This window comes from Oxyura jamaicensis, chromosome Z (assembly GCF_011077185.1).
Source record: "Oxyura jamaicensis isolate SHBP4307 breed ruddy duck chromosome Z, BPBGC_Ojam_1.0, whole genome shotgun sequence".
In the NCBI taxonomy this organism is placed as follows: Eukaryota; Metazoa; Chordata; class Aves; order Anseriformes; family Anatidae; genus Oxyura; species Oxyura jamaicensis.
The window spans coordinates 43210920-43223334 of NC_048926.1; the positions used below are offsets into that span (position 1 = coordinate 43210920).

At 38.8% G+C, this 12415-nt stretch overlaps 1 protein-coding gene across 1 annotated transcript in view; it reads right to left on the reverse strand.

Moving 5' to 3' along the window:
• Positions 1-7813, reverse strand: part of SLC28A3 (solute carrier family 28 member 3) — a 52176-nt gene extending 44363 nt beyond the window's left edge. Inside the window, exon 1 of the mRNA XM_035310913.1 lies at positions 7796-7813. Within this exon, the coding sequence (XP_035166804.1) occupies positions 7796-7807 (12 nt within the window). The 5' untranslated portion in view covers positions 7808-7813. The remainder of the gene's footprint in view (positions 1-7795) is intronic.
• Between the last annotated feature and the right edge of the window lie 4602 nt (positions 7814-12415).

A 12415-nucleotide genomic window follows, 5' to 3' on the forward strand; every position in this document is an offset into this window, starting at 1 on the left:
GTTCATTCTCTACAAGATGACTGAAAATAGTAAAGCTCTTACTGACACTAATCTCTGACAAAATTTTAAGAAAAACATTTTTTTTTTTCTTTGAAATGCAGCAAGATATATTTACGTACGCATTAGGTTCCTAAATTCCTAACTTTCTGCATAGGGAATGAAAATGTTGAGTTTTTTATATATATATATGTGTATATATATACATATGTGTATATACATATGTTAATGTATATATATAATGTGTATATATATATGTATATATATAATATAGTATATTTTGGGGAAAGAACAGTTGTCTGAAAAATAAGGTGACGCATCTTTCTGAGGAATCATCTAATCATGTTTTAATTACATTATGTATCATATACTTGTAGTATATGGTCTCAGAATCTAAGTATTGATTAAAAAGAGGACTTTTTTTCTGTGCTTCGGTATGAAATGCATAACTTTGAACACTGAAAAACAAGATGTATAATTAAGATTTTTTTCTAATGTCTCAGATTTTGAAATCATCATGATTGCTCCTATTTGTATTTGCTCTGTCAATACAGCAATTTCTATGACTTATTGCCTCTCTGTTTGCACACTATCTGCCAGAAAAAAATAGCTGCAAATATCTTTAACAAGTTTGGTATAATTGCTTGCTGATTACTGTGTACCTCAGCTGGTTCTCTCTTCCTTTCTGCCTTCTATCTTCCTGCCAGTTTTGGAGGTGTTTTTACTGTCAGAGGGAAAATGCCAGAGGAGACATGACATAGAGTCATTTTCAGATCCAGACCCTTTAGTCCTAGAATTTTTATTCTGCACTTGCATGTTTGGAAGAAAGTTCTACAGAAGTATCCAGAGCAAGACACAAGTGCTTTCTGCTGTTATCTCTCTTCTTCTGGCAACACATTCAGTTGTCTTTCACTGTTTTTTACCATTGAAATAATGCCAGAATAAAACTGACTTGATCATTTCAGAGCAAAATTTCCTCCTCTGAATTATATTTTTATTAGCAAATTCACAGGATACTGAAAGCAATGTTCCTGTAGACAAAGCACCGTGTTGTTAAACACAAGGTGGGAACTGATGGGCACTTTTTTTTTTTTTTTTTTGTTTTTTTTTTTTTTTTTGTCAAAAAATACATGCAGTCTGCTAAATATTTGGTTTATAGCAAACTCATTCCCATTTCTGAGAAGTTTAAATACTTAAATGAAGACATGGACTTTCAAGAAATGTTGTCTGAAGGAAATCACATCCTGACATTTCAACTGATAACCAGCTTGAACATCTGTTTTCCAAACTCATATGATTCCTCCTGATAAAAGCTGGCATCGATGACCTGGATTCTTAAATTTTAGGGTGTTATACAGCATTGGACTAACAGCACTATCCTTGTAATCCATGTTGCCAAAATTACACCCACTATTAATAGAAACATTTACATCTGAGGAACTGCTTTTTAAAAACAGCACTAAGAAACTTCAAGTTCAGACCTTGTACTTCTGTATAGATTACAGATAATAGAAATACATGCTAACATAGTTTGTATTCAAGAGTCCATTTCTTTTATTTATAGGAAGACCTATCAAAAAGCCTAACCTTGGTCAGTATTACATATAAATGGGATTTGTATTTTTTCCTATTAGGCTAATAAGTTCATTCTCCTGTGATGACATAAATGTACTTTTCCTTGATGCTTCTTACTTCATTTTTAATGGTAGAAATTTGTGAATTTATTGGAAAAATGCTGCTCTTTTGCTTAGCAGCCCTCAGAAAATTAGAAAATAAAAGCATTTGCTTGTATTAAAAAAGTGGTCTGAAAAAGGAGCTCAGTTGCACAATTTACATAATGGAAAGTAGAATTTGTATGTCGAATGAGAAAACTTTCATTTCAATGAATTGTGTATCTTTATAACTTTGCAAACAGCTTGCACAATGAGCTGCGGTTACTTTTTCACACATATGACTGAAACCCAGAAAATGAATAAGCTTGAGGAAAAAAATAATATTGTTGAAAAATTTGTAGTTCTTTTCCTCAAAACACAAAGAGATTTTCACTCATTACATGAGAGCTTATAAAGGAAGCAGATAGCATGAACATCTCAATGCCCTACATGCATTCTCTCTGCTCTTCCACCCCCGCGGCGGCCCCCTCCCTGCCCCCCCCCAAAAAAATTTTTCCTTGAATCCTTGAATTCTAATATAGGTAAAGAAAAGCAGAAGCCCGCCTAGGAGAAGACGCTTTCAGCTGGGCATTATACTTTGTGATACAGAAGAATGTACTTCTCAGCATAATGTAATAAAGGTTGGTATAAATGGATACCCTACAGGCAGTGGTAGCTGTGCTGACAACAGACATCAGCGTTTCCCATATTTCCCACATACGGACATCTGAGTAGTAAAAAAAATGGAGTATTATGGCAAATAAATAAAACTTTCAGTTAAAAAGAGGAAATCTTGTAGCCCCACTTGCTAAATAACTCTCATGAAATCCTAGTCATACAGGCATATCTTTAGCTTTGTCATGCTTCGCATAAGAAGATAGCAATGCTCAATCTACTCTGAAACCTTTGTGGAGCCTGCCTAGACCAGGCAGGGTTTTTTGGGTAACATAGGAACATTAATCAACAGCACAGCTTAGTGTATATACAGCAGGCAAATACATAGAAATATGACTCTTAATTATTTGCTAAACCCAGGTAGATTTTCTAGATATGCTGTTATTATGGCAATTCATGACCATGATTGTCTGTGCAAAGTCTCTGACAAGGCTGTTGAAAACTCTGTGACAAGACAGAAAAAATCAAAATAGTTTGGAGAAGACTTTGGGGAAGAGTCAGAGTAGAACTGTAGACAGACAAGTATTTTTAAGATTATTCCACATTACTGCATAGGTTTTGCCTCTCAAAGGAAGGCTAAATGAAACAATAAATGTTTCACACATAAATGGTTGGCAAGTAGAAAATGAATTGCTTTACTTTTTCCTGTATATCCCAACTTTTATTAAAGCAGTCCTGCTTATCACCCTATTAACTTCTCTGAGTGAAAAGGATCTTTTCCACATTTGGAAAGACTTGAACAAAAATACACTCTATGTTAATATTTACAATTTCCAAGTTGCTGGTGTTTGCACTGTGGCCAACTCAATTATTATAAACATGTTCATTTAGGTTACCGATGTAAAAATATCAACAATATAATGACAATAATAGATGAAATAATGACTATTGTCTGGGAAAGAAACACAATATTATATGTGTAAAATCATACCTCAACACATGCTTTTCCTGGACAATCTGACTTTAGGACTCATTAAAAGGGAACATTCTTTTAAAAATTACCTGCTATTGGTCCTGCGTTCTTTGGGGAAAGTTAGAAAGTAAAAAGTTATTTCCAATATAAAAATAGTTTTCAAAAAATCAGTCAAGTTTATTGAAGTGTTTATACTAAAGAAAAGCCTTTTAAAGAGAAAATATTTTACATCTATACGAAGTGACAATACATTATATTGAAGAAACACTGTTTTTGCAGCCAGTTCTGTATAAGTGTACATTATACATACCTCAGAAAGAATTGGTATTGATGGAAGTGTTATGTTGCTTCATCTGGAATCTTTTGCTAAGGAAGAAAAGAAATTACTAAACTTTTTGGAAAATGACAGAACATATTTCTGGAATCTGAATTTAGATGAGGAAAAGTGAATTTTTGATCTAGAAACTGTGAAGTTTTTGACCCAGAAAAAGCAGCAAATTTACCATTCTCTCCTGAAAAACAGAAGAATGAGGAAAACCACAAGATAAAGAGTGGACAGTCCAGAGTGTCTAACTTCTGAGACATGATATCTAGACTGTCTGGAATACTTTGAATGTGTTTGCTCGGTAGATAAATGGTAGGGTAAAATCACCAGCTTTTTTAGAATAATTTTAACTTTTTGTTGGATGGATTTTATGAAAATATGCTACTCACACAGTTGTGAAGTGGCTGGGTGGCCAGGTGCCACCTCCTCCTCTCCCAGATTGTGCTGAGAGGTCAGTCTTTGGCCCACACTAGTCACAGCTTCATGGCATATCATTCTCCATTCCAGCTCCGTCTCCCACCTCTCCCTTTGAGATATTTTTGAATGGTGTGAATATTTGGGTAGAATAACTGTTGAGAAAATGATTTAGTTCCTAGGTTTAGGGTTTCTAAAACCCTAAAAGTAGAAATGCAACATTTTCATGTTTCCCATTTGTCCTAAAACGCCCCATTACAAAAGACAAAGAATAATGTAAAGGAACTTGATGTTTAGTTAAATTAATGAATCTGTGAGGAAAGATTACTTGGGAGGAAATTAAAGGTATTTTTAAGACTTTTTTTTTTTTTTTTTTTTTCTTCCCCTGTTGGCTTTTATTTACCGATTCATTTTTTTACATTGTGACAAATACATGTCAGGAATCCTACAGTTGTTGATTCTCAGATGTTAACAGCAACTTAAAGGGAACTCCAGGACACAACCCCAAAAGGAGTGGGCTTTCAGAGAAACAGAAAAAGGCCATTGTGTGTGACACAGTAATCAAGAAACACAGGTTAAGTAAAAGACAGTCACATTACATAGATACTTTTGCAGGACATTCATATGACACGTGAATAAAGAATCAAAAAAAAAAAAAAAAAAGGAATTCTATGCACTTAAATAGGAAATACTATCTTTTCAAATAGGCATGTGTGCAGGCTCACTGTAGATATTTGCTTTGTAATAATTTAGGTTTTGTGTTCAGTGAAACGAAACGCTGCAGAGAATTGATAAATGGGCAAGTCACTGCTGTTATGAAAACTAGATCTCTGAGGTAGAAAGCGTATTAAAGGTAAGTAATGCAAGCATGTTGAACTCTTTGTGAAGGCAGGTGTGGCAAAACCCATGGAAATTAATTCATAATTGTGATATAAGGTAGTAACTTGTAGTAACAGTTGTGGTGTAGCTGGGATGTGCAAGGGCTGTAAATACAAGGGCTGTGCCTTTGTGCATACCTGGAGTGCTTAGTCAGGGGAACTCCCCAGATTGTCTTTGTATAAAACAGATGGTGAACTGTTTGCAAAAAATTACTTGAGTGAACTCCTACTTTGATTTCTTACAAAGCACCTGCCTAATTGGTCCTGCTGCTATCCATATGCTGGGTTCCCATTTGGGTCAGGACTTCTGGCAGATCCTGTTGGGCAGAGACCAGTGGATAAGCACTATGAGCCTGTTGGGATGCATTAGGCAACACCCTGATTGGAGAAACTGAGTGATTCTGTGGGCTTCCCCCAGGCAGTTCCTGCTGCAGAGGAAGGAGCTGACCAAAATTTGCATAGATAAAAGAATGTAAAGTCGGTAGAAATTGCACTTGCATTTGCAGGAATGGTAACTACAGGAATGGTAATGTAAGATAGTATTTCGTGTACGATTAAGATGGGCTATGCTCTGTAGATAGTTTAAAATAACCGATAGCAAAGGATCATGCACTTGCTGAAGTAGTTATCCTGTTAGCAGGACCTAGCACAACATTTACAATCCTAGGATTACTAGAGTTGTAAGATCCCACCTGAGCTACCTTATGGGGACTCTCATCTGATCTAGTGACAATGCTATTGCAACACTTGCAGTGTGGAGTGCTGCATCACTTGTGCAGTTAATAACAGCCCTTTTTGAGAGATTTAGATCCCCACATGAGCAATATCCTATGTAAAATATTCCAACATATATATTTTTAATTAGCACTCAGTCAGTGATCCTTTTTTTATCCATGTATTGGCCCACCTATTTTTTCTTACTCTCAGTTCAACAGGCTTATATTTTCAAAACATCAAAGCTCTGGATTGTGCCCTAATTTGCTGCTCAGACCAGGACGCCCAACTTCCATTCCTCCAGCCTTAGAGCCTCCTTTCTAGCATAAAAAATGTGGTAGGAAAAAGTTTGGGATGCATTATACCCTAACTATTTTTCATCTACTATACTACTACGATAAATGCTTTTCATCTAGTACATCTAATTAGGCCTATGCAAGGGCATGAATGGTGCGTGTGTGCTTTCAAGAGGAGGTAGAGAAAGATTTTGGGCTTAATCAGGCTAAAAGACCTCAATAATGCAAGCTCTTTGGGGCCAAATTACTTACCCACTAGCTGTGTGTGTTGTTTTGTTGTTGTTGTTGAGGGCTTTTTGAATTTGTTGTTTTGGTTTTTGTTTTCCTCCCCATAGATTTTCATTAAGCAATCCTGCTTTAATTATGTACCACAGACTTGGTGGAATGAATTAATTTGAAACAGAACAAGCATATGCTGTGGTTTTGAATAAATATTCTGTAGGTCTACAGCAAGAACAAAACTTCAAAAATGAGCCTTGCGTGGACATCAAGTCTTGAAGACAAATGGGGTTGAATATCATCTATTTGCTTGAAGTGACTGGGCTAAATCTGTGCCCCATGTTGGTTCCCCAGGCGAACCAGAGATGATGTAGTGTCTCTCTGTTTGATGCAATGGAATCACAAAATGTGACTCTATTAAAGGTCATCTCCTGAGTGCTGAAGGCAACTTAAAAAGGATAGACACATCAAAACCTTTTAAAAGAAAGAGCCCTCCCCTTTGAATATCAGGAAGTTTGTTCACCCAAATTCTTACACATGATTAAACATCCTTTAGTGTTTTCCATATTTGTATATTTTACATTTTTTGACCAGATGCACAGCTTGAAGTGAAATATCCTTCAGAAAGTAAATAGTTTCCTGGGTTGTGGAATACTACACCAGCCAAGGGCAACATGTGCACTCCGTTTGAACTCCAGGGAGTATTTTTTTAAAACTCGGATGCCTGGGTGAAAGGCACCACTTAAAATGTTCTTTTGAATTTTTAATGGATATTTAGAAGTTCAGGCCTTTGCCACAGCTGAGATAAAAAGGCCAGCAATGGCTAAACACCACTGTTAACATACTGCTGTTAACACAGCTGAAGCTGTTATCAATCAGATAATAAGATGGGTTTGGCCTTTAGGGAAGGGTTTGGCCTAGAGCACAACAGCTGCAGGTTGCTCTAGCATCACAGCACTGCTGCCTAGACCAGTTCTGCCAGCTGAAATGAAACTTTTGTTGGTGAGTGAAGGCTGTGCATGCCCTGCATTATCCCTGCAGGACACTTTCACCTATCTCCCATTTTTGTCTGGGAAATAATTAAGCCTGTCTTCCAAGACACCAGATCTGGAATTATGCCTAAGAGTAAAAGCGTATCTATTCCAAGCATAGTTTACTATAAGGAGTTGTTATGGTGGTTTTACTCGGGTGGGTGGCCAAGCTCCACAAGAACCCCTCTCTCACTCCCCCTCCTCAAAGAGGAGTGGGGAGAAAATATGATGAAAGGGGCTCAAGAGTTGAGATAAGGACAGGGAGATCGCATAGTAATTATCGTGACGGGCAAAACAGACTCAGTATAGGGAGATTTATTACCTATTACTAACGAGCTAGAGAAGCGAGAAACAAAGGAAAGAAAGTAAAAGCACCTTCCTCTTTATCCACCCTCTTCCACCTCCTCCGCCCAAGCGGTGCAGGGGAACTGGGGAATGGGGCTTATGGTCAGTCTATAGTGCTTCTTGGCCACCGCTCCTTCTCGGTCACTCTCATCCCCTGTGCTGTGGGGTCCCTCCCACGGGATGCAGTCCTTGCTGAACTGATCTGGCGTGGGCTTCCCACAGGCAGCAGCTCTTCAAGAACTGCTCCAGATATGGCTCTGTACCATGGGGTCCATCCCGCAGGAGCAAACTGCTCCAACCTGGGTCTCCCATGGGCAGCAGCTCCTGCCAGGTCACCTGCTCCTGCATGGGCTCCTCTCCGTGGCCTACAGCTCTGGCCCAGAATCTGCTCTGGCAGGGGTTTTCCACAGGCCGTGGTCTCTGTCGGTGCAGGTCCACCTGCTCTGTCATGGTCTCCTCCATGGGCTGCAGCGTGGAACCCTGCTCCACCGTGGTACTCCATGGGCTGCAGGGGGACAGCCTGCTTCACCATGGTCCTCACCACAGGCCGCAGGGGACTTCTGCTCCGGTGCCTGGAGCACCTCTCCCCCTCCTTCTTCGTGGACTACAACGCTGTCCTCACTCTTCTCACTCTCCCAGCTGCTGTGTGGCGCAGCATTCTTTTTCCCTGTCTTAAATCTGCTCCCAGAGAGGTGCAAAACAACATCACTTATTGGCTCAGCTCTGGTCAGCAGTGGGGCCCTTAGCAAACATGGGACAGCTTCTATATCCTTCTCACAGAAGCCACCCCTATGGCCCACTGCTACCAAAACCTTGCCACCCCCTCGCTGTTAAGTATTTCACGATATACATCTTTAAGCTCCAAGAGACACAAAACTACAGCTTGCCTGTCAAGGCAAAGGATTTAGCAGAACATAAGTGCATTTGGACAACCAGCATTATAATCACCCAAAGGATTCCTCCTGGCAACAGATCCTGTGTTACCACAGCTAATCTGTTCATGCGTATTTTAGATTTGAAGTCCCTGTTTTGCAGATTTTGTTTTACTCTGCTTCAAAAAATATCCAGAGCTCCTGCCTTGCATGTTTATTGTAATGTTTCAATACTGCAGGATATGTGTACTGATGGCTCATTAGTACCCCTTCAGCTAAATATTTGCTGACCTAGTGATATTTTTGAATTGCTTTTGCTAGCAGTATATTTAAGAAATCTATTTCATAAAATGGACACAACTTAACCTGACATTTTTTCCTTATGTTCCTGACAGACAAAACCATCATTTCTCCCACTTCACCATATTACATGTAATTTTTCTGTCAGCTTTTTCAACAACAGAGCTCCCTCTAGCTGATTTATGCTACCTAGATTCAAGGATTGATGGTGCATGACACTATTACTGTGCAAGAATTAGCTAGTCCTTTCAGATCTAACTTACCCAGGAAACAATTTTGTAATTTACTGATACATATTGCACAAAGCCACTAGGTAAAAAAAAAATTCCTGTTTGTTTTAGTCTTCTGATCCCATATCCTCATGTAGTTACTTTTAATTTTGGCATGTCTCCTTGCAGGTTGCAGTTTCTTTGCATGTCTTTAAATGCAACGTTTTGGGCTGTATAAATCTACTGGTATCCTTGAGGATTACTGATGAATAAAAAAGTCATTTTGAAGAATTGAGAGAGGAAGGAGAGTATTGGAAAGAAAGTCAGGCTCAAATCTTTGCAGGCATTATTTCCAAGCCTGAATCTTGTATCCAAACATACCACAGATGAGAAGGTTGGGGACATATTTTGGAGTAACATGCTGCTTAAAATAAGTATTGGGGGAAAAACGGAATTATTTGCTGTTGGACTAAACATAAAATAATAATTTAAAAGTGTGAAGGAATCATAATCAGGCAACTGAGCAAGATGTTCTTATTAAATATGGAATTGGGTGTAGAACATAATGAAATAAAATATATTTTTTGCCAGAAGAGTATCAAATGATACTTGGATAGTGAATGCCACATTACAAGCAAACAAAAAAAATCATGAAGAAAATCACAGAATCACATTATATCCTGAGTTGGAAGGGACCCACAAAGATCAAATTCAACTCCTGGCTCCATGCTAGAGACACTGTAAAAGTTCTTGTTAATTCCTTTTCCATTCTTGCTTTCATTTTTGGCCTTTCCTCACATGAGCAAATTGCCAGTTGACACCTACTAGATGGTAGCTAACTAACTACCATCTAAGACTTCATCAGAAATGCCTTCATCAGAAAAGCTGACTCTTCTGGCCACATGTAAACAGTAAGCTAAATGCATGACACATCTGTTTCTGACTTTCTGTCTAACTCCTCTGGGGGCAGCTCTAATTATTTGTGATGGATTATTCATTTTACAAAGCTTTACACTTAAGTACTTTAAAGCATATTTGAAAATTCCACTGGAAGCAAATTACCTTGCAGAGCTGCCCTGCACCAGCTGTATATGAGATTAATTGTTAGGCAGCTCCAGACCACAGTGTGTGGGAATTGTATTACAGTCTCTGCAGTGATTGATGTAAAGAACTAGGAAAGGTCAGGTGCACTCCCCCCCTTTACTCCCCTTTCTTTCTTGGAAAGGGAGAAAAAAATCCAATAAATTATCTCATTCTAAGCAGTGGAGTAACATTTGCTGGTAGCAGAAATACAGTATATGTGTGGTGCACGCCAGAGAGGCCACACACCAGAGACTGTCAGAGCAGGAAGCCTCTGTTTATCCTAAAGTGACATTGTTAGTAAGCACTGATCTTTTGAGGTTTGAAAAATGAATATAAGCATTATCCTTACTATTACTTGTATGCCATTACTCATACATATGCCCTCACTCTGACCAAGTAACAGAACAAAAATATCTTGTCCATGCGTATGAATAGATATAATGGTTAATGCACATTTAAATCAGCTTTCCTGCCAAGAATCAAAGTCCAGCTTGCTGGCTTTGACAGTGCTGGCTTCTTCTGCTGCCTAGGAGGGCACCCAGATTGAGAAGTCATCCCTAGTCCTGGTGCCTCTGCCAAGGCACAGCAGCAGCCAACTCCTTGACCACCTCCTACACTGCTGGCACCGAAATGCCCCTGCTGCAAGGTCTTGGCATCTCCTAGTTGGGATAACTGTAATTGTCCCCTTACCAGCACTTATACTAAACTACTCCTTAGCTTGTTTATATGTCTAGTCTTCCCAAGTAAGGATTTTCTGTCTTTGGCAGTATAAGGATCAGCAAGCTCAACCAAGGCCAGTAACGCCAATTGCTGTAATACTAGTATTTTACACACAGAGGATAATCTAACACATACCTGCCTATAAAATTATCTCCTTGTTTAGTGTCTTGAATCACCTCATTCATTAACTTCTACACCATACTGAGGCTTTTAGTTTTCACCTTTAAGCCTCACACAGTACTCAAGCTATTTATTTTATGAACTCATCCTTACTATGGCTGAGTTTCTTCTTTAATCTCCAGTTTAATTTGGTATAATTTTCCCCTACATTCCTCTGTCTTTACCAATGTTTTCCTTTAGTCATTTCTTTAGTCTCTTTCTCTGCCTCTCAATTTCCTATATCATGCCCTGATGCCTTCTAAGCTTCCAAAAATCACACTGTTTCTCTCCACAAGCAGTTCCCTTCAAATCTCTCTGATGATTGTTTGGACAGAAAAATTTCCTGCACCTTTTTTTCTTGCTGACAATCATTTGCCCTCACTTCTCTCATGATGTTTATTTACACTGCTGATACAGTCATTTACAATATAATATTTAACATAGCTAGAGGATGTGCCTTATTTTATTTTATTTTATTTTATTTTATATATTTTTTCCTTGCACTTCTTTAACTCCTTAAAATAACACAGTGAAAATGCAAGTAGAAAAAGTAGAAATATAGAAAATGAGAAGACATCTGGGTCCTTATTATGTATCAGATGGGTCAGGTCAGAAGGGTGTTAAAAGAAAAAAAAAACCTGTCTGATTGAAGGGTTTTCTTCACTGAAAATCACAGATTTTTGAGAAAAAAAAAAAAAAAAAAAAAGTGTGGGTTCAGTTAGACCTGGTTGAAACTGGCATGTGAGCCCAAAAGCTGAGGAGGGGAAAGGTGTTTGGTGCCAATGAGCTGGAGGGCAAGGCAAGCAGCAGTCTCACTCCCATGGCAAGCACAGAGGAAAGAAGTTCTAAGCCCCAGGAACTGGTCCTGCCTTAGAGCGGTCACTGGCAAATAGGGGGCTCCTCCACCCTCCAGGTGTTGTAGGACCATGTTGCACGGTGGTCAGGGCATTATCCAAATTAATGTCAGCCCTTGTGGGCTACTGAAAATGTCCCCTCACCTTTAAACATGCTTTCTCCTGAAGACCTTGCCAGCACAACTAAGTGCTGAATAAAGAGAGAGGGTTTAGATTTAATTTTGGGGCATGCCAGGAAAAGGAATAGGTCTTGCAGTCACACATGCAACAGCATGAGGAGGATGCCACTCCCATCCTGGGTGCACTTGTTTAATATCTCATGCAGCTTTGCTATTTCTGGGAGGATAGCTGCATTTGCCTGTGCATTCAGATTCTTTAGCTTTTTGACATTGTACCAGAGGGACTCGTATGTGAGCATCCATGACTGATGTACATTAACGTGCACATCTCTGCATGCAGTTGCAGACAGGAGTCTGCACTGCGAACAGATGTGTTGGGCACTTGGTGGCAGTATTTGCATTGGGTTTTTGCACCAGTAACTCAGCCATGCAGTTTCCACTGCAGCCTCGGAAGAGCTGTGGGCATTTTTGGCTGAGTGAGGGAAAAGGAAGGAAAAGAGAGAATGACAGAAGAGGAGGGGAAGGACAGTAAATATGATTTATTATTTTTCCTACTGCCATTGTCTTCACACAAACAAGCTTTAAATAGTGCTTTAGTCCTTTTTTTTTTTTTTTTTTTTTTTTTTTTTTTTTTTTTTGT